The sequence below is a fragment of the Balaenoptera borealis genome (genome assembly GCF_965194805.1).
Source record: "Balaenoptera borealis genome assembly, chromosome: 8".
NCBI classification, from domain to species: Eukaryota; Metazoa; Chordata; class Mammalia; order Artiodactyla; family Balaenopteridae; genus Balaenoptera; species Balaenoptera borealis.
This window is the reverse complement of record NC_138865.1, coordinates 55,846,154-55,869,057: the sequence shown is the minus strand read 5'-3', so window position 1 is coordinate 55,869,057 and position 22,904 is coordinate 55,846,154. Positions and strand designations below refer to the sequence as shown.

Here is a 22,904-nt window from a genome sequence, read left to right as displayed (position 1 = left end):
AGTACTTTAAAAAAAAAAAAGCATCTAACTACCTTTACAGTTACTTTAAGAGGAATGAAATTCTAGTGTCATTAGCATTTAATATTTCCTGTCTTTGATGAAATTAAAGTATCTTCCTTGTGATCCCTTCATAATTTTCATTAGACTTAATTTGAGTCTTTATTTCAAAACAGAATAGGATATCTAATCTTTTAATGAACATGAATTCTACATGTGGAAAATGACCATTGGCATATGTAAATTGATGAAAATAAAATCTATGATAATGGGAATTGATTGGGTAGCAAAGAAGTACCCTCAACATCTTTCCACATAGTTTATCTTATGTATATAAGGATGTAGACAGCTACAGGGAGATTTATAAGACTACTACGTAAGTCCTTTTATCTGAAGATCAGCTAGGCTGATATTTTTCATACCAGTTTGATAGATGCTTGTGATTATCTGTTCAACAGCCCATTGAGGAATAGGTTGAGGATGTAGCAATTTTCTACCTAGGTAGCATTTTAGATCCATTATCAGAGGGAAATGATTACTGTATGATGCTGTTGTCCCTTGGAACTCTCAAAAGGAAAACGTTAGTGATTTGATAGTTGTGTGATGATTTATATAATAGAAAGAGCACTAGGGTTGAAATCAGAAGATGTAAGTTTGAATTCTTGCTTCAGTACCTACCAGATGCATGGATTTTGGTAAGTTGTTCATATCCGCTGAGCCAAAGCCGTCTCCTATGAAAATGGGATGGCCCACCTACATCAGAGAATAGTTATAAGATTGTATTCGATGATGTTTGTCAAAGTGCTTAAAACTTGTGACACATTTTTAAAAGAAAATTTATTTATAATTCTTTTTTTGGGTTATTTTCTACAGAAAGTGAGTGAGAAGGTTGGAGGAGCTGAAGGAACCAAGCTAGATGATGACTTCAAAGAGATGGAAAGGGTGAGTCTTCATCACTCAGAGTTCCCTTGACATAAAATTGCCCAGCATACTAAGTGGAGAAGAGAGAAAGGAAAGAGGAAACCGTTCTCCACTGGTACCTGAGAATACATTTTGTTATTCTTAAAAGTACTCTCCTTTTAGTGTATATTTTAAAACAGAAAATGTAAAGTATCTGTTTTTTTTTACTATCCTAAGAACAAAGCCTCCATGAAGGTGAAATGTCATAATGGATTTTATTGTTACTTTTCCAAATAGGGACAGCATGGAGCTGGTGTTTGAACTGCGCTGGGGTGGGACGAAAAGAGGAGAAGGTGGGGAATGATGTACCAAATGTTAGGGGGAGAGTTTGAGTCACTTTCTAGCTTTCGAGAACTTTCCTGAGGGGACTGTGCCAGCCAGAGGCAGCATGTGTAGTGAACACAGTGGTGAGCCGGTCTGACCTTGGCCTGAGCTCCACTTCTACTGCCTGTTGCACGAGTCAGCATATTGCTCTGAGCTTCTGTATTTTCATAAATGTAAAAGGAGAATACAAATTTGTTCTTCAGAGACTTTTATTAAGGATTAAAAATAATATAAATCATTTAACATTCTTCCTTAAAAGATAACAGGTTCTCAACAAGTGAGAGTGGAGGTGGTGAACAAAACAAGCCTTTTCATTTTTCTTGCGACAGATGCCGTATTTTCTCTTTTACTTTTCTTTCACTTTGAGACTGCCTGTAGAAAGAGATACATAGGCTTATGTTGGAGAGTGGGTATTGCATTGTGCAATTAATTATTTTAGATTTTAAATTGTGGATGAGTAAAGGATCTGGGAATACAAACCCTGTACTTGAACAGAGAGGATGGCGAAAGCCTGTGATACCCAGAAACCACATTTTTACTTTCTGCCCTGTCTTTTTCAGTTTTTCTTCTGAAGAGTTCATTGATGAATACAACAAATTCTTGTTTTGTACCTCCTCTGAGACAGGCATGTAGGATATAGTAGTGAACAGGATAGATAAGATTCCTGACAGCATTAAATTCATAATCTAGTGGGGAAGACAGACTTTGGACAAATACTGACCAGTGTGGCAAGGGTAACGAAACATGGCACTAGAGAAGCTTGGGACAGAGGAAACTCACCCACATAGGGTGGTCAGGGAAGACTTTCCTGATATTTAAGTGAGGATATAAAGGATGAGTAAGAGTTAGCAGAGCCTAGTGCGTTTCTAGTAAAGGAAACTGCAAGCAAGAGAGAACCGGACAGGGACTTCTGTGGTGGTCCAGTGGCTAAGACTCCGTGCTCCCAATGCAGGGGGCCCAGGTTCAATCCCTGGTCAGGGAACTAGATCCCATGTGCCGCAGCTAAAGATCCCGATGCTGCAACTAAAAGATCCTGCAAGCTACAACTAAAGATCCCACATGCTGCAACGAAGACCCAGTGCAGCCAAATAAATAAATAAATATTAAAAAAAAAAGAGAGAGAACTGGACACATTTGAGCTCCTGAATAAAAGATGAGTTGCTGAGAGACAGGAGTCTTGTGAAATGAGACTGTTTAGTGTTTACCTAGCTGGTGTTTCTGGCTAAGTTCTTGAGATGGACCTCACTGATAGAATAGGGAGCTTCACTGATAGGAGATTTAATGCGTCTCCAGAACCCAACACACCTGCTCAGAATGACTTGACTTTGACTCCTCTGCTTGCCATAGTTCCACACCCCTCTTTATGAGCAGCCCTGTGGGTCTGTTCATTTGCACCAATCTCTGTCTACACCCAGTCTTCCTTTGTCCCCCTTATCCTTTGATGTCTCCCTCCCATCCCCACCCTGGAGGGAGTGTATAATATTCCACGTGGCCAGTGCCCTGTCATTAATGACAGATTAGGCAGATGTTTAGGAATTTAGGACTAAGGAATCAGAATTTGAGTCCTGCTTTCAGCCTCTGCCAGGACACAAGATAATAAGTTCGGTAGCCCACTGCCTAAACTGAGACAAACTAACTTTCTGTTTCTTAAATGAGATTAAAAAGAATAAGAAATTTGGAGAACAGTGTTTATAACTGAACAACTAATTAAGCCTTTGAATCCAGGCCAGTCTTGCAAAGTAATTGAAATAAAAGAGGATCTTACAAATATTTTACTTCAGACAAAGACCCACAGACGTCCCTCTGAGTCTATTGGTAAGGTTTATTTCTCCTGTTTCCTAGAAAACAATGAGTTTCTGAAGCTTTTATTTCAAAATCTAGATATTACCATAATAAGGTTTTGCTGATTAAAGAGCACACTTGTGGTTTTGTATTTGGGTTTATAACTAAGTAGACTGAGAGATTTACATCCTAGTGAGGTGTGGAAATTGTTTATTCCGCTTCATTCCACACATCTTTTGCCTTATCTCTACTCATGTTAAATTCACATTAAAGGTAGAGGTTTCTGTGGTAATTGGAAAGCACATGCTTTAGATTTAGACTCCAAATCTGTTCTGTTTATATGTTTATTACACACAAAAACATTTTAGCTCAGTGTTCCCAAACCTGCAGAAGAATCACCTTTCCATGGTCAATTTCCTGTTCATCAAGGATTTGGAGCAGAGACACCTTTGTTCACTATGTTCTCAGAGGTGCAGTGAGACAACAAAACGAGATAAATTAGAGGTTTGCATCAAGCAACACTACTGGGAGAGAGAAGTGGGTATTCCTAGAGATTGTTTCCATAATCAGCCACCCCATCCACTCTCCTGCTGAGATACAGTAAAATTACCATGTGCATCTCTTAGCCCTTGTAGCCTTCCTGGCCCGGAGCTGATTGGGTGGACTCTTTCAGCTGTGTTTTCGCTGCAGGAACCCTGCCTGTAACCATTTCTGTCCTCCTCCTAAGTGCCTGCATGGAATTGTTTCTTTGTTCATTTTAAATGGTATTTGTTGCTTACAAGCATCCTCAAACACAGACTAAATTTCTTACCATGGTACAGACATTGTGTGGATTTTTTTCTTTGAAAAGCTGCAGATTTGTCAAGAGGAAGCACTAGAATTTGAGGGACCTCTGGTTTCTTCGAAATTTACATCAGTTGCTGCAGTGATTGTGTGTGTGTGTGTGTGTGTGTGTGTGTGTGTGTGTGGTGTGTGGTTATGTTCATGAATTCACATGGAATATCTGTAACTGCCTCCACGTGGCAGGCATCCTGCTGGGCACCAGGAATACAAAGATGATTAAGGTACAGTTCTTGCCTTCAGGAGCTTCCAGTTTTGATGGAAGGAATAGACACATAAATTAGTGTCTTATGGGACATGGTGCTTGATGCCTTGGGAAGTATTTTCATCGAAGACCTAACTCAGGTTGGGTAGATCAGTGGAGGCTTCCTAGAAGAAAGGGCATCTGAGCTAAATCCTGAAATTTTCCGTTTCCGTGTATATGAGTAATGCAGAAGTCCAAGCCAAGGGGTACAGTGTCTCTTTTAGCAGCCTGAAAAGTATCAGGGAAATCCCTGCTGTTGAAACCAGGAGTCCTCAAGTTGAAAGCATGGCTATAGACCATTTTAATGAGAATGGAATTTTTCTGAAGGGGCAGCCTCAAGTTTTAAGGCAAGCAGATGTTGAGAAAGAATGGAAAGGTTGTCATTCCTTATACGAGTGAGAGAATGTACTGTTTGCAGAGCAGCCTGTGCGGGAAGCGCTATAGGAGAATGTCCATGGTCATTATCTCCATATACTTAACTAGTCATTGGGTGGAGAGGAGCTGGATCCTTCTGTTTAACCCCAAGTGGTAGGCTAGAATTAATGAGTAGAAGCTATGGGGAGATAGATTCAGACTCAACATAAGAAAGAACTTTTTGTTGTCGGAGCTTTTTAAATAAAAAAGAGCCTTGGGGGTTACTGAATTCCCCATCACTGCCCATGTTTAAAGAGAGGCTAAACCCACGGTTCCCACATTCTGTGTGAAGCACAATAGTTGTCATCTCCTTCGAGTTTTGTGGCAAGTAATTTGTTACTAATGTCATTTATAATAATGTCAGTCTCACTTGGATTCTAGTGATCTACCCCAAATGGGAGAGAAAGGAGTAAAGTCCCAGCCAGCATGCCCAGAGTTTCACATATCCCTGAGTGCACCGTGGGCACCTGTCATATACGTGAACGTCTTCTTCATGGGTGTGGTGGTAAAAGAGAAGGTGTGGATTACCGTACTGAGACACTCACTTGCTGGTGTGGAACTGTAGGATGGGTGGGAGCCCCAAACAAGATGAGCTTTAAAGACATTTTTCTGCTTATCCTGAAATTTAGTGAAGACTAGCTTCTTCTCAGTTACGTGTTTGCAGCATATTTCCAAGCCAATGTTCATTAAAGGTAAATGCCTAAGAAGATTAACAAAAAAATACCTTGGGGCAATCTCAGCCTAATGTGTTGTTTATTTTTGTTTTCAACACACAGTTCATTAATCAGGCTTTCCAAATACATGAGGTAACTGCTGTAAAGCAGAGCAATCTGGGGACAGGTACATTAATTCTTCCATGTCAGTAGGGGACTATTAAAACATCCCCTTATTGGACCAGCCTGTATCTCACTGCCAGACAGACTTTCCCAGGATACTGTTTTCATCGTGTCTCTGTGACTTGTTTAGTTAGGTGTTCTCCTTCAGGTCCTGTCCTTTAAGTGGGTGTGCATTCATTCTTAATAGGTACATTTTCTTAATTTCAGTGACAGAAAAATTAAGAATTTGAAAGATTTTCATGTTTCATATGACATTTTAACATCTCTTTTGCATAACCACTGTAAGTTAGCCCGTGTCTAAGTGGGTGCTTAATTCATCTATTTAGTATTGATCACTAAACCCACAAACTGTCTGTGCTCCATTTTAAGATGTCCATTTTTTTTTTCTTAAACTCTGCTACTGTGTCCCTGTGACAGCATCTGGTATAACGCAGTGTCTGATGATGTGAAGTCATATCTTTCAGTCCTTTTGTTAGTCCACAAAGAATGCTGTGTTTTTCACCTGTGCTGCCACCTGTGTTCAGGAGACAGTGACTGCTCCTTTTCCAATGGGGAAGGGTAATGTTCCAATGCCTCAAAACAATAGCCCCATTCTAGTCAATCTGGTGCCTTTCGGTTCTCTTGTATCTTGTCTCTAAAGACTGAGACAGCTGGTGAAATGATGGGCCATCTGTAGATTCAGCGTGGCATGCCTTTGTGAAAGTAGAACCTTAGCACAGGGAGCAGCAAACTTTCTCTGTAAATATATTAGGCTTTGTGGGCCAGAGGGCGTCTGTGGTCTGTGTTGCGGCTGCTCATCTCTGCTATTGAAGAGCAAAAGCAAGCATCAGTGGTATTTGAATGAAGGAGCATGGCTGTGTTCCAATAAAATTTACCCAAGGACACTGAAATTTGCATTTTGTATAGTTATTATGTGCAACAAAATAGTCTTCTTCTTTTGAATTGTTCCAACTCTTTAAAAATCTAACAACGGGGCTTCCCTGGTAGCACAGTGGTTAAGAATCCGCCTGCCAATGCAGGGAACACGGGTTCGAGCCCTGGTCCGGGAAGATCCCACATGCCGCAGAGCAACTAAGCCCGTGCGCCACAACTACTGAGCCTGAGCTCTAGAGCCCGTGAGCCACAACTATTGAGCCCAAGTGCTGCAACTACTGAAGCCTCGCACCTACAGCCCGAGCTGCACAACAAGAGAAGCCACTGCAACAAAGAGTAGCCCCTGCTCGCCACAACTAGAGAAAGCCCGCACAGCAACGAAGACCCAGCACAGCCAAAAATAAATAAATAAATAAATATTTTTTTTAAAAAAGGAAAAAATCTAACAACAGGCGGTGGCCCAGATTTGGCCCACCGGCCATGGTTTGCCAACCCTTGACTTAGCATGAAGAAGGGAAATGTCATAGTGAGTAAAGCGGGTTGAGAGAGCTGTTTCTCTCCCTACCCATAGTTGTAAATTACAAGACTGGATAGTAGAGGAAGAACCTGATAATGTATTGAGAGTTGCTAAAATCTTGGTAATGAGAAAATTGAAGTAAAAAGACCAGAGGAATATGTGCCTATGCTTTTACTTTGAGGGAAAAAAAAACAGAACTTATTTCATACAGGTAAGTTTTTATTTCCTGCAAACATGCCTGTATCTTATATAGTTAGCTTCACCTCCTCTAAACAGCCTTCCCTAATGACTCCCTGCCCCAATCCAGACAAGGGTAGAAACAGAGGCTCAGGCGCTCACAAAAATGGAAGTTGCCGTTTGGGACACATCAAAACTTGTTTTCAAGCAGTAGGAAAATTTGGGCATTAAGGAAATCATTAGCTACATGTCATAAGTTCAGAATTAAACTGTGCTGTTCTCAAATGGGAATAAGCTCTTGCCAGTTATAATAAATTATTTAAGTGGAAATCTTCTTAGTTCATGGTAGTTATACTAGGCCTGTTAATAAGAGGGTATATGGTTGGACATTGACAGTTGCGGTGTATAAATAGCGTTCCTAGCAAGAGCCTGACAAGGAGCGTTTAAGGTTCTCACAGGGTGATGGCCTCACCTTGTCCATGGCTGACACAGTATAGTTTTGTTTAGCAAAAAGAGTTCTGGACAAAAAGGGGACAGAGACGGAGAGAAGTTGGACGTTGGTCAGCCTCCTACTGGCTGATGTCATTGGATGATCCAGTTCCTCCAGCATTCTTCCTTGGAAGCCGTGTCTGATCCATGACCTTTGGAACTATATTTCTTCCCGTGATAGCTGCGTGGGTTGTGTGACCTCAGAGAATTCATTTCCCTTCTCCAGGTTCAGACTGGCATATTTAAAAAATCAAGGCTTTGGACTGGATGCTCTACTGGCCTTGTTCTCTTATGTTTATTAACTGTCAAGTGTAAAATCAGGAGTAAGATCCTAGTAAATGAATTTGCTAGTAGCTCTCCCCTGTTTGGTGTATGTCTTGAAAATGCATTCCGCAAATTATTATACTGGATAAAGTTGTTTTCAGAGGTGGATTGCAAGTGAAGGTTATTTTATGCTCTGATCAAAAGGGTTTAGCTAGAAATTTCTCTAGATTGATATCTAGATCAGGTACCTGAAAGTGTTGAAGGAATCTGCCTCAGTGGGCACAAGATCTGGGGTTGTATGGGCTCTTCCCTGGGAGACTTTGGCCAAACCATGGGGGACACTGAGTAGTTTTTATTCTCACTCTTCTTCTAAGGTTGAATCCCACTTTGGGGACCAAATGCAATTCTCTAATATTGGTGTCTCCAGTGTCTCTGTGCCTCCCCCAAGACCACTGGCTTTAGCCAAGCTAATAGCTTCTGTTTATAGAGCCTGAGTACTTGGGCAGTCACAGAGCCCAGAAGGGAAAGGGGGTTTCATTTCGCAAATGAGAACCACTTTTCATGCTTTCCTTGCTGACTTGCCCATGGACCACTCCAGATATACACTACTGGCACCCAGCCTCTGTAGAGAAGCCAGTGTAACTGAGGGCATGTGGTCAAACAACTTAGCCTGGGACAGCCTCCCTTTTGCAGAGGCCCAGGGTAGAATAGTTCTTGTGAATGAGTTTCTGTAGACTTTGAGGACTTTCAAAACAAAACCAGAAGGTGAGCTGGAAGGTGCTTTCCTCCTGGTCCTGTGTGGTTGACCTCTGCCAGGTCTCCAGCTCCATCTAGGAGATGGTACAGAGAGCTTTGCAGCTCTGACTTGGTGTCTCTCTTCAGGTTAGGAGATGTCCCTGTTGCCTTTGTGTGCTTTCAAGAAGTATTGGGTGGTAGTTAACAACACATACGCTGGAGCCGGAATTGGGCAAGTTTCTTAACCTCTGTGTATCTGTTTCATAAGGCTTCTGAGGATTTGGTATGTAAAGATATTTAAAGCCCTTGGAACAATTTCTGACAAATATAAAACAGTTTATGATGATGGTGGTCATGATTATTACTGAGGGTAGAGATGGGGGAAAGTTAGAAATTGGTTAGCTCCCTCACATCAGATGAGTTCAGAATACCAAGTGGTCACTGGCCAATTCAGTTCCTCTGGCACTCTCCCTTAGAAACTTTGACCTTTGGAACTACTTTTCTTCCAGTCATAGCCACATAGGACATTTGGATCCATTTGACATTGAATGCTTTAAGCCCTGTCATATAGTCAGCAGAAGATCTGTGTTTTTGTCCTATCACACCTGTAACCTGGACTTTCAGCCTGTTTTTTCTGCACACACCCTTTGACTTCATTTCCATTACATTGAGTGCATAGTTGTTGGTTGGCATGTTGGTAATACTTCCAGGACCTCCGTGTATGGCCACACAAGTTCTGCACTATAAAACTCTGGGGGCCACTATTTATTGCAGAACTAAATACTACTTAGCCACATACTCAAATCTAAGATGTATTAAAAACTCAAGTTAACCAAAAGAATGTGGTACAGGGTTCACATGTGGGCAGACATCTCTTAAATAGGAATGCTTTTTGAGGTAATTTTATACCGTGATGGCCTCATAAGAAAAAAATGTTTCCTCTATTAATCACAGTAGTAGCAAGCTCCTTACACACACAGTAATATGACTACCATGGAAGGGGAAATTATTAAGTATTGAAAAACAAAGCTGAAAGATAAAATCTTCTGGTTATGGTATGGTTTCTGATTATGAAAGAGAAGAAGGCTTACACAGACATAGAAAACAAATATACGGATACCAAGGGGGAAAGGGGTGGGGTGGGAGGAATTGGGAACTGGGATTGACACATATACAGTACTGATACTATGTATAAAATAGACAACTGATGGGCACATACTGAATAGCACAGGGAACTCTACCTAATGCACCGTGGTAACCTAAGTGGGAGGCAAGTCCAAAAGGGAGAGCATATCTATATGTGTATGGCTGATACTTTTGTTGTGCAGTGGAGGCTAACACAACATTGTAAAGCAACCATACTGCAATAAACATTAATTAAAAAAAAAAAGAAAGAGAAGGAGGCTTGCCCCATCCATAAAAGGTTGATTTTGTATGTAGGTGCAGTAGGTTACAGAAAAATTGGAATTGAGGGAGGAGCCCTTGAACTCTAAAGAAAACAACAAAGTCTCCTTGAACTTAATTGAGATCTGATATTCTGCCGTCAAAAATTAATTCCCTTCATTCATACTTACGTATTCCATGTACATACCTTGGATAGGAGGATGCGCTAATTTTCAGCAGTCATTTACCCTGTAGAGTGAATGAATGGACCACACGTGTTGATAAGAAAAGGATTTCATGGGGGAATGTAGAGAGGACCTCATTGCATGGCCTCTTCATGTGGGAAAAAGGGTGCAACAGAGAGAGAACATGGTGACCTGCTGAGCGCAAATACTGACCATTCAGAATTTTGCAAGGATAGACTCTAGGACCAAGATTTTAATTTAGAATTAACCAAAAGTTCAAGAACTGCTTAGAAGTGTTTGCTCAAGATTTTTATGTACTTGGGATGTTCTCAGAAGTTAAATAAAAACTTTCCCTCTCTTACCTGAACAAGCAGAGTCGATGTTGCATGTTTCTTTCTTTAGAGCAGTGAAATGTGCCACCATGCCTGGCCCTCTGTAGACATCCAGTAAATGCCTCTGGGGCAAAATATGTTTCATAGCGCCACCTTACTTTTTTAAAATTTATGTTTATTTTATGCTGAATTTATTCCTGGGTCATATATTTTTGTTTCTTCAGTTTCTTTCGGGACATCTTCTTCTCTGCAACCTCCTCTTCAGGTTTAGGTACAATTTACTCTTTTTCAGTAGGGATCATCATAGTGTGGCAGAGAGGGCTCAGGTAGGGGTTAATCCGTCCATGAGCTCTGTAAGTCCAGGGCCCATCTCGGATTCTGTTCACCTGGATGTGCTCAATGCCAGAGACGCTACATGAAAACCCTTAAGTGTAACTTTACTCTCCGCATTTTTAAGCATGTGCGGCAAAAAATTCACTCTTTTTTGGGTCATGGACCCTCTGTCCAGCCCCACTCTTTGACCTGGATGGATACACCAGACAACTCCAACATTTTAATGATGGAATAGCATGCATTGCTTCTGTAAAGTGACATCTTTCAGAGAGTTGGTGGCTTTTTGGATATGCACACCCTCTATGGCCTGGCCATAGCTTCATGGGTGTTCTTAAAGTGAACATGAAGATTTGAACCTCTTGATTTGCAAGATTTTGTGGGGTTTTCTGTGTCAAGTGAGGAGTGAACCATTCTCAGAGACCACCTCAGGCAACTTACAGTGAGAGGAAGCTATATCCACCTTATTTTACCAGGAGGTAAGGAAGTATATTTTGAAACACATTTTAGGAAATTAGTAGTTTCCTTTTTGGGTAAATGGGCTTTCCAAGTCTTGATGGAACACAGCTGAATGCAAAGCCAGTGTTACTTCTGGCAGCTCTGTGAGCCCCTCACCTTCCACCGCAGGACTTGTTGCTCTGTTGTACCACCAGTGGTTGTATATATACTCAAGCAAAAACTACGTTTCTAAAGCTAATAATTTGCATCATTTAGAATATTTATTTTCTCATTTCAGAAAGTGGATGTCACCAGCAGGGCTGTGATGGAAATAATGACTAAAACAATTGAGTACCTTCAACCCAATCCAGGTAAGGGCTCGTTTTATACTTGCAGGGGTATCCCTCCAGGTAACTTTTCGTTTCTCTTTGGTAGACAGGCTAGGTTTGGTGCGCTTCTGCTTGCTCTATCCTCCCTTCTGGAAGTTCAGTGGCTTCAGGTGGAGCATTTCGACTGGGAAGTGAGGACTTTTTAGGTTCACACTGAAGTAACTGGAGGCTTCTGTGATATTTTATCTGACTGTAGTATAATTAACAAATAGCACTGTGTTGGCAGCGTGGGTGGCACATGATGTCAGGGTAGCTGCAAGCTGTTATTAACTGGACACTAATTTGAAAGGGATTGTAAGAAAGAAAACTGGGAGGATTTTCAGATAAAACATAGTAATTCACCAAAGGTGTGAAAAAGTAGGAAGTTGAACGGTTTTTGTGAAATACAGAGGGTTTCCGTCCATACGCATCACTGAAGTCTTTGGAGGGTTGTTCTTTGTTCTGATTTTTCTCCAAGCACATCACAGATCAGCACTTGTCCTTGCTAACCTCTTACACTCTTAAGAGAAGGGAGTTATAATAGAGATAATGGAGCTGTACCTCGAAAAGAGAGCCAGGCAGAAGTGGGGTGATGTCGAAGAGCACAAGGTGTAACAGAGCAAAGCAGCTGATACTATAGACCTCCTCAGCACTCTTCCTGCAGAGCAGTTCCTAACTGCAGAGTATAGAAACTTGAAGCAAGGTTGAATATATTTAAGTAAAACGTATGAATACTGGGAAAACTGCGTATCTTGAGACCAGTTTCTTTGGGAGTTTCAGGTTGAGATTCCTGTGTCTTTGGTGGTCCTAGGGGAGATGGTTCAGGCACTGTGTCAGCCCCACTGTGTTTGGATTCTGAGCATTAATGGGTGAGAGATAAGAAAAGGAAATAACGTGGGATAAGAGGAGGCAGACAAGCACAGTCAGTGCTGACCAGCTCCCTACTGCCTTCTGCTGCTGGCTGCAGCTTTCACTCAGCCCAAACTGTGGGAATAACATTCTCAGTTTTTTTAAAAACTGCATCAGAGATGGGATTATGTGAGGAAGGAAAATATTGAAGTAAGTGATAAGCCATAGGAACCAGGCATTTAACTGATAGTACACCAAATTGTTGGCAAATTAGGCAACGAATAGCAAAAATGAAGTTTCCAATTTTTGCTTGCAGCCTTCTTCATGACCTCTGTATTCCACAGAGATTCAAGGATCTCTTATCTAAGAGATCTTCACCTGTTCCTAAGTATTTAAACAGCTGTTATAGGTCAGTTTTGAAAAGAGAATTGCTTGCCCCAGGTCTCACAGTAAGAAGTCATTGTTTAGGGAAGGACGTTTTTGTCTTTGTCTTTGAGTAGAACCTTGAAGTGCTCCCTCATTTCCCGGGATTTATGCATGAATGGTGCTAGGATTAATTAACCCTGCTGTTGTAAGGCTAATATATATTTTTTAACATCTTTATTGGAGTATAATTTCTTTACAATGTTGTGTTTGTTTCTGCTGTATAACAAAGTGAATCAGCTATACAAATACATATATCCCCATATCCCCTCCCTCTTGCGTCTCCCTCCCACCCTCCCTATCCCACCCCTCTAGGTGGTCACAAAGCACGGAGCTGATCTCCCTGTGCTATGCGGCTGCTTCCCACTAGCTGTCTATTTGACATTTGGTAGTGTATATACGTCAGTGCTACTCTCTCATTTCGTCCCAGCTTACTCTTCCCCCTCCCCGTGTCCTCAAGTCCATTCTCTACATCTGTGTCTTTATTCCTGTCCTGCCCTTAGGTTCATCAGAACCATTTTTTTTTTTTTTAGACTCCATATATATGTGTTAGCATACGATATTTGTTTTTCTCTTTCTGACTTACTTCACTCTGTATGAAAGACTCTAGGTCCATCCACCTCACTACAAATAACTCAATTTTGTTTCTTTTTATGGCTGAGTAATATTCCATTATATATATGTGCCTCATCTTTTTTATCCATTCATCTTTCGATGGACACTTAGGTTGCTTCCATGTTGTAGGACTAATGTTAAATGTAGGGAAGGAGAGGGAAAATATAGTATTTATTGAACACTAATGCATTTTCAGTATGCCGCTAGTTATATACACTGTCTCCTCTCTAAAAATAACTGTTTTTTTCCTGATTATAAAAAGAAAACGCAGTTGAAAAATTCATAGTATAGCAAAGAAACTAAAAATCCATGAACACAGATCTTTGGTGGGAACCCATCTGTGTTCCTGAGTATAATGGAATTCAGGTGTATGGAGGTATGCTGTGCTGAATAGGATGTCCTTCAAAATCCAGGGCTATCCAGAACCTCCAAATGTGACTTTATTTGGAAATAACATCTTTTGAGATGTAATCAGTTAATGACCTTGAGATGAACTCATTCTGGAGTTAGAGTGAGCCCTAAATCCAACAACTGGTGTCCTTATAAGAAGAAGAGAAAACACAGAGAGACACAGGGCAGAAGGCCACCTGAAGACAGAGGCCAAGATTAGAATGATGCTGCCACAAACCAAGGAATGCCGGGAGCCACCAGAGCTGGAAGAGGCGAGGAAGGATTCTCCCAGAGAGCCTCAGAAAGAACCAACCCTGCTGACACCTTGATTTCAAGTGTCTTGAACTGTGAGAGAGTAAATTTCTGTTGTTCTAAGCCGCACAATTTGTGGCAATTTGTTATGGCAGACCTAGAAAACTAATATAGTAGGCTAGCCTAATTTTCCTCAGGAAAAACAAGGGCCAGAGAATTTAAGAAACTTTCCCAAAGTTACACACCTAGGAAGGGATGAAACCAGGATTGGAACCCAGGTCTGATGCCCCCGAGCCCAGGAACTTTCCATTGCACAGTCCTGCTTCTGAGAAGAACGGATTCTTCATTTAGGTGCAAAGGGTCCTTTACTTTCAGAGTGGATGTGACAGAAATACAGAAAGGGAACAAATTATGGGGTTGAGACTTATTTTTATTTTAATAAAAAAGATAACAGGAGGAGGTAATTGGGGGAGATTTGAATTTTTAGAAATGACGTATTTTTAACAGAATTCTGAATGTGCTTATTAGCTACCAACATATTGGTTTTATGGCTATTTAAAAATTGAGTGAACATCTGCCACCAAGGAGAACAATTAAGGCCATCACCAGGCAATCACAAGTTGGTTTCAGAAAAGCAGTTATATATGGGCAGGCCACATATTTATACAAATAAGTGTCATCTAGAAGGGTCCAGAATAAAACAAAATTTCATATGCTCATTCTTCAGAATTTAGACAATTTGTGTTTAATTGGCTTATAATAGATATGACTTAGTTCCTCCATGAATTTCTTGCCCTGAGAGCAGACATTGGCTAGAGCTTCTGAAAGGTGGCTGATCCAGTACACTTGTTCAGAATCCAAGTGTCCTTGCAAAGGGGACACAAGAATCTAGCCAGCACCCAGAGGCTCCCAGTCCTTGGGCACAGAAGAGCAGAATATTCCTGAACTCATGCTGTGTGATAAATGCTTTGACCACTCAGCCTCTCTGTGACCCCAGAAACTGGGTCAACCAATACGGATCACTGGCTTCTGGTCCTGAATAAGCAAGATCTGGCCAGGGTCAGGATAGGGACTTATGCAAAGTAACAAATTTACCTGGACAGGCCGGTAGGATCTATGGAAATTAATGCTTTGAGGGTACTTTGAGAGTATCTTGTATTTGATTCATACTCTAGGATGCACTCTGGCTTTCAAATCTTGTGGTTATGGAGCATACATATCTGTATAGTCTTGAAACTCAATTCCTACTGAAATGATGACCAAAGAGAGTTGGATTACTTTTCTTGAATCTGTAGCTGTGCTCTGTGTAGGCCTACCCATCTGCTCTTGCCCTCCTCCGGAGTGATATTTTAAAAGGCAGACCTGATCATGTCATCATCTTGCACAAAACCCTTCAATGGGTTTTTCACTGCTTTTAGGATTAAGTTTTACCATTTTTAACAAGGCTCAAAGGGCCCTCCCTACATGGTCAGCCCTGCCCTTTCCCCTCTACCTTGCCAGACAAACAGTCTCCTCAGGTCCAGCATCAAGGGCATTTAGAAGCCTTCCAGAAGCCCTGACTGCATTAGGTTCCACTGTCAGTGACCCTCTCATGATCCCAGCTGCTTTCCCCTGGTGGCACATGCCACACTTACTGTAATTGCATGGTGTGTGTGCTTTGGTTTGTCCTCCCCTGTAAGGAGAGGGCTCAGCCTGTCTTATTCCCCACCATCCCCCCATATGCCCCCAGGCCCCAACTCAGATCCAGGCAGCCCATGAAATTTGGATATTTGAAAAAATGAATTATGAAGCACAGTTGATAGTCAGTGGCTAATGTGATAAAACTGCTATAATGTAAAAGAGAGAAGGAGAAACTCTTCCTTTCCCCTAACCCATCAGCTCTACCCATGTAACCAACATTTATCAAATGCATTTACTTTTATACAAGGACCTATGCAATTCTAGATGTAGTGGGGGTAGATGCAGAACCAAGATTGGACCCCTGCCCCCTGGGACCTCACAGTCTAACAGCCTAAAATATGTATACTCTGAGGAGAGCTGCCCAGAGGCCTACATGGCTAATTCCTTCTGGAAATTCCAGCTAACTGATGAAGTGAGGAGGGGTGAGTGGGGTCACAGGCCTGCAGGTGTGGCCTTCAAAGGCAGGGCTTTCGAGGACATAGAACAGAGAGCTGTAAAGTCTTTCAGCTTGGACTGTGAAATGATTCTGACAGGAACAACATAAACCAGTACAGATTTCCAAGCTGCTTAGATAAGAAATAATTTGAACTTGAGAAGTCCTGTGTACTTCTACTGATTGTGAGCCCCTATTCTCATGGTATCTAAGAGCAAAGATCATCGGAGAAGATATAAATCAGTTTTCTTTTAATAAATTTATTTATTTTATTTTATTTATTTATTTTTGGCTGCATTGGGTCTTCCTTGCTGTGTGCAGGCTTTCTCTGGTTGCGGCGAGCGGGGCCTACTCTTCACGTTGCAGTGCACGGGCTTCTCATTGCGGTGGCTTCTCTTGTTGTGGAGCACGGGCTCATGGCACATGGGTTTCAGTAGTTGTAGCACATGGGCTCAGTAGTTGTGGCATGCGGACTCAGTAGTTGTGGCTCGATGGCTCTAGGGCGCGGGCTCAGTAGTTGTGGTGCACGGGCTTAGTTGCTCTGTGGCATGTGGGATCTTCCCAGACCAGGGCTCCAACCCGTGTCCCCTGCATTGGCAGGCAGATTCTTAACTACTGTGCCACCAGGGAAGCCCTGAATCCGTTTTCTTATATGAGTATTCTGATGCCTTGTGGGGGGAAAATAAATCAGCAGTGTCCAATAGAAATAAGATGCAAGGCACATGTGTAATTTTGAATTTTCTACTAACCATATTAAAAAAAGTAAAAAAGAAAGGTAGAGAAGAAGCAAGAAGAACTACAATCCTGCAGCCAGTGGAACAAAAACCACATTCACAGAAAGATAGACAAAATGAAAAGGCAGAGGGCTATGTACCAGATGAAGGAACAAGATAAAACCCCAGAAAAACAACTAAATGAATTGGAGATAGGCAACCTTCCAGAAAGAGAATTCAGAATAATGATAGTGAAGATGATCCACGACCTCGGAAAAAGAATGGAGGCAAAGATTGAGAAGATGCAAGAAATGTTTAACAAAGACATAGAAGAATTAAAGAACAAACAAACAGAGATGAACAATACAATAACTGAAATGAAAACTACACTAGAAGGAATCAAGAACAGAATAACTGAGGCAGAAGAATGGATAAGTGACCTGGAAGACAGAATGGGGGAATTCACTGCTGCGGAACAGAATAACGAAAAAAGAATGAAAAGAAATGAAGACAGCCTAAGAGACCGCTGGGACAAAATTAAATGCAACAACATTCGCATTATAGGGGTCCCAGAAGAAGAAGAGAAAAAGAAAGGGACTGAGAAAATATTTGAAGAGATTATAGTTGAAAACTTCCCTAATATGGGAAAGGAAATAGTCAACTCCAGGAAGCACAGAGAGTCCCATACAGGATAAATCCAAGGAGAAACACGCAAGACACATATTAATCAAACTATCAAAAATTAAATACAAAGAACAAATATTAAAAGCAGCAAGGGAAATATAAATCCAAGGAGAAACACGCAAGACACATATTAATCAAACTATCAAAAATTAAATACAAAGGACAAATATTAAAAGCAGAAAGGGAAAAACAAGTAACACATAAGGGAATCCCCATAAGGTTAACAGCTGATCTTTCAGCAGAAACTCTGCAAACCAGAAGGCAGTGGCAGGACATATGTAAAGTGATGAAAGAGAAAAACCTACAACCAAGATTACTCTACCCAGCAATCTATTCAGATTTGATGGAGAAATTAAAAGCTTTACAGACAAGCAAAAGCTAAGACAATTCAGCACCACCAAACCAGCTCTACAAAAAATGCTAAAGGAACTTCTCTAGGCAGGAAACACAAGAGAAGGAAAGAAAAGACCTACAATAATAAACCCAAAACAATTAAGCAAATGGTAATAGGAACATACATATCGATAATTACCTTAAATGTAAATGGATTAAATACTCCCACCAAAAGACATAGACCGGCTGAATGGATACAAAAACAAGACCCATATATATGCTGTCTACAAGAGACCCACTTCAGACCTAGGGACACATACAGACTGAAAGTGAGGGGATGGAAAAAGATATTCCATGCAAATGGAAACCAAAAGAAAGCTGGAGTAGCAATTCTCATATCAGACAAAATTGACTTTAAAACAAAGACTATTACTAGAGACAAAGAAGGACACTACATAATGATCAAGGGATCAAACCAAGAAGAAGATATAACAATTGTATATATTTATGCACCCAACATAGGAGCACCTCAATACATAAGGCAAATACTAACAGCCATAAAAGGGGAAATCGACAGTAACACAATCATAGTAGGGGACTTTAACACTCCACTTTAACCAATGGACACATCATCCAAAATGAAAATAAATAAGGAAACACAAGCTTTAACGGATACATTAAACAAGATGGACTTAATTGATATTTATAGGACATTCTATCCATCCAAAAACAACAGAATATACATTCTTCTCAAGTGCTCAAGGAACGTTCTCCAGGATAGATCATAACTTGGGTCACAAATCAAGCCTTGGGAAATTTAAGAAAATTGAAATCGTATCAAGTATCTTTTCTGACCACAACGCTCTGAGACTAGATATCAATTACAGGAAAAAATCTGAAAGAAATACAAACACATGGAGGCTAAACAACACACTACTTAATAACCAAGAGATCACTGAAGAAATCAAAGAGGAAATCAAAAAATACCTAGAAAAAAATGACAATGAAAACACAACGACCCAAAATCTATGGGATGCAGCAAAAGCAGTTATAAGAGGGAAGTTTATAGCTATACAGGCCTACCTTAAGAAACAAGAAACATCTCAAATAAACAACCTAACCTTACACCTAAAGCAATTAGAGAAAGAAGAACAAGAAAACCCCAAAGATAGCAGAAGGAAAGAAATCATAAAGATCAGATCAGAAATAAATGAAAAAGAAATGAAGGAAACAATAGCAAAGATCAATAAAACTAAAAGCTGGTTCTTTGAGAAGATAAACAAAATTGATAAACCATTAGCCAGACTTATCAAGAAAACAAGGGAGAAGACTCAAATCAATAGAATTAGAAATGAAAAAGAAGTAACAACTGACACTGCAGAAATACAAAGGATCATGAGAGATTACTACAAGCAACTATATGCCAATAAAATGGACAACCTGGAAAAATGGACAAATTCTTAGAAATGCACAACCTTCCGAGACTGAACCAGGAAGAAATAGAAAATATAAACAGACCAATCACAAGCACTGAAATTTAAACTGTGATTAAAAATCTTCCAACAAACAAAAGCCCAGGACCAGATGGCTTCACAGGCGAATTCTGTGAAACATTTATAGAAAAGCTAACACCTATCCTTCTCAAACTCTTCCAAAATATTGCAGAGGGAGGAACACTCCCCAACTCATTCTACGAGGCCACCATCACCCTGATACCAAAACCAGACAAAGATGTCACAAAGAAAGAAAACTACAGGCCAATATCGCTGATGAACATAGATGCAAAAATCCTCAACAAAATACTAGCAAACAGAATCCAACAGCACATTAAAAGGATCATACACCATGATCAAGTGGGGTTTATTCCAGGAATGCAAGGATTCTTCAATATACGCAAATCAATCAACGTGATACATCATATTAACAAATTGAAGGAGAAAAACCGTATGATCATCTCAATAGATGCAGAGAAAGCTTTTGACAAAATTCACCACCCATTTATGATAAAAGCCCTGCAGAAAGTAGGCATAGAGGGAACTTTCCTCAACATAATAAAGGCCATATATGACAAACCCACAGCCAAAATTGTTCTCAATGGTGAAAAACTGAAACCATTTCCACTAAGATCAGGAACAAGACAAGGTTGCCCACTCTCACCACTATTATTCAACATAGTTTTGGAAGTGTTAGCCACAGCAATCAGAGAAGAAAAAGAAATAAAAGGAATCCAAGTCGGAAAAGAAGAAGTAAAGCTGTCACTATTTGCAGATGACATGATACTACTATAAGCAGAGAATCCTAAAGATGCTACTAGAAAACTACTAGAGGTAATCAATGAATTTGGTAAAGTAGCAGGATACAAAATTAATGCACAGAAGTCTCTTGCATTCCTATACACTAATGATGAAAAATCTGAAAGTGAAATTAAGAAAACACTCCCATTTGCCATTGCAAGAAAAAGAATAAAATATCTAGGAATAAACCTACCTAAGGAGACAAAAGACCTGTATGCAGAAAATTATAAGACACTGATGAAAGAAATTAAAGATGATACAAATAGATGGAGAGATATACCATGTTCTTGGATTGGAAGAATCAACATTGTGAAAATGACTCTACTACCCAAAGCAATCTACAGATTCAATGCAATCCCTATCAAACTACCACTGGCATTTTTCACAGAACTAGAACAAAAAATTTCACAATTTGTATGGAGACACAAAAGACCCCGAATAGCCAAAGCAATCTTGAGAACGAAAAATGAAGCTGGAGGAATCAGGCTCCCTGACTTCAGACTATATTACAAAGCTACAGTAATCAAGACAGTTTGGTACTGGCACAAAAACAGAAACATAGATCAATGGAACAGGATAGAAAGCCCAGAGATAAACCCACGCACATATGGTCACCTTATCTTTGATAAAGGAGGCAAACATATACAGTGGAGAAAAGACAGCCTCTTCAATAAGTGGTGCTGGGAAAACTGGACAGGTACATGTAGAAGTATGAAATTAGAACACTCCCTGACACCATACACAAAAATAAACTCAAAATGGATTAAAGACCTAAATATAAGGCCAGACACTATCAAACTCTTAGAGGAAAACATAGGCAGAACACTCTATGACATAAATCTCACAGCAAGGTCCTTTTTGAACCAGCCCCTAGAGAAATGGAAATAAAAACAAAAATAAACAAATGGGACCTAATGAAACTTAAAAGCTTTTGCACAGCAAAGGAAACCATAAACAAGAGCAAAAGACAACCCTCAGAATGGGAGAAAATATTTGCAAATGAAGCAACTGACAAAGGATTAATCTTCAAGATTTACAAGCAGCTCATGCATCTCAATACCAAAAAAACAAACAACCTAATCCAAAAATGGGCAGAAGACCTAAATAGACATTTCTCCAAAGGAGATATACAGATTGCCAACAGGCACATGAAAGAATGCTCAACATCATTAATCATTAGAGAAATGCAAATCAAAACTACAATGAGATACCATCTCACACCAGTCAGAATGGCCATCATCAAAAAATCTAGAAACAATAAATGCTGGAGAGGGTGTGGAGAAAAGGGAACCCTCTTGCACTGTTGGTGGGAATGTAAATTGATACAGCCACTATGGAGAACAGTATGGACATTCCTTAAAAAACTACAAATAGAACTACCATACGACCCAGCAATCCCACTACTGGGCATATATCCTGAGAAAACCATACTTCAAAAAGAGTCATGTACCAGAATGTTCATTGCAGCTCTATGTACAATAGCCAGGACATGGAAGCAATCTAAGTGTCCATCAACAGATGAATGGATAAAGAAGATGTGACACATATATACAATGGAATATTACTCAGCCATAAAAAGGAACAAAAGTGAGTTATTTGTAGTGAGGTGGATGGACCTTGAGACTGTCATACAGAGTGAAGTAAGTCAGAAAGAAAAAAACAAATACCATACGCTAACACATATATATGGAATCTAAGAAAAAAAAAATGGTCAGAAGAACCTAGGCCAAGACAGGAATAAAGATGCAGACCTACTAGAGAATGGACTTAGTAGAGGATAAGTCCATCTAGTAATGGACTTAGTAGAGGATAGTAGGTCCTTACTAGAGGACCTACTAGAGGATACGGGGAGGGGGAAGGGTAAGCTGGGACAAAGTGAGAGAGTGGCATGGACATATATACACTACCAAACGTAAAATAGATAGCTAGTGGGAAGCAGCTGCATAGCACAGGGAGATCACCTCGGTGCTTTGTGACCGCCTGGAGGGGTGGGATAGAGAGGGTGGGAGGGAGGGAGATGCAAGAGGGAAGAGATATGGGGACTTATGTATACGTATAACTGATTCACTTTGTTATAAAGCAGAAACTGACACACCATTGTAAAGCAATTATACTCTAATAAAGATGTTAAAAAATACAAAAAAATTTAAAAAAAAGAAGAAAGCAGCAAGGGAAAAATGACAAATAATATACAAGGGAACTCCCATAAGGTCAACAGCTGATTTCTCAGCAGAAACTTTACAAGCCAGAAGGGAGTGGCATGATATACTTAAAGTGATGAAAGGGAAGAACCTACAACCAAGATTACTCTACCTGGCAAGGATCTCATTCAGATTCGATGGAGAAATCAAAAGCTTTACAGACAAGCAAAAGCTAAGAGAATTCAGCACCACCAAACCAGCTCTACAACAAATGCTAAAGGAACTTCTCTAAGTGGGAAACACAAGAGAAGAAAAGGACCCACAAAAACAAACCCAAAACAATTAAGAAAATGGTCATAGGAACATACATATCGATAATTACCTTAAACGTGAATGGATTAAATGCTCCAACCAAAAGACACAGGCTTGCTGAATGGATACAAAAACAAGACCCATATATATGCTGTCTACAAGAGACCCACTTCAGACCTAGGGACACATACAGACTGAAAGTGAGGGGATGGAAAAAGATGTTCCATGCAAATGGAAATCAAAAGAAAGCTGGACTAGCATACTCATATCAGATAAAATAGACTTTAAAATAAAGAC

General features: G+C 40.3%; 1 protein-coding gene across 2 annotated transcripts in view; it reads left to right on the top strand.

Annotated features, from left to right (window-relative positions):
• SH3GL2 (SH3 domain containing GRB2 like 2, endophilin A1) overlaps positions 1-22,904 on the top strand; it is a 217,224-nt gene that overhangs the window by 139,101 nt on the left and 55,219 nt on the right. For both annotated transcript variants that reach the window (XM_082401686.1, XM_082401685.1), the window contains exons 2-3: positions 871-939; positions 11,419-11,491. In XM_082401686.1, the coding sequence (XP_082257812.1) occupies positions 871-939; positions 11,419-11,491 (142 nt within the window). The remainder of the gene's footprint in view (positions 1-870; positions 940-11,418; positions 11,492-22,904) is intronic.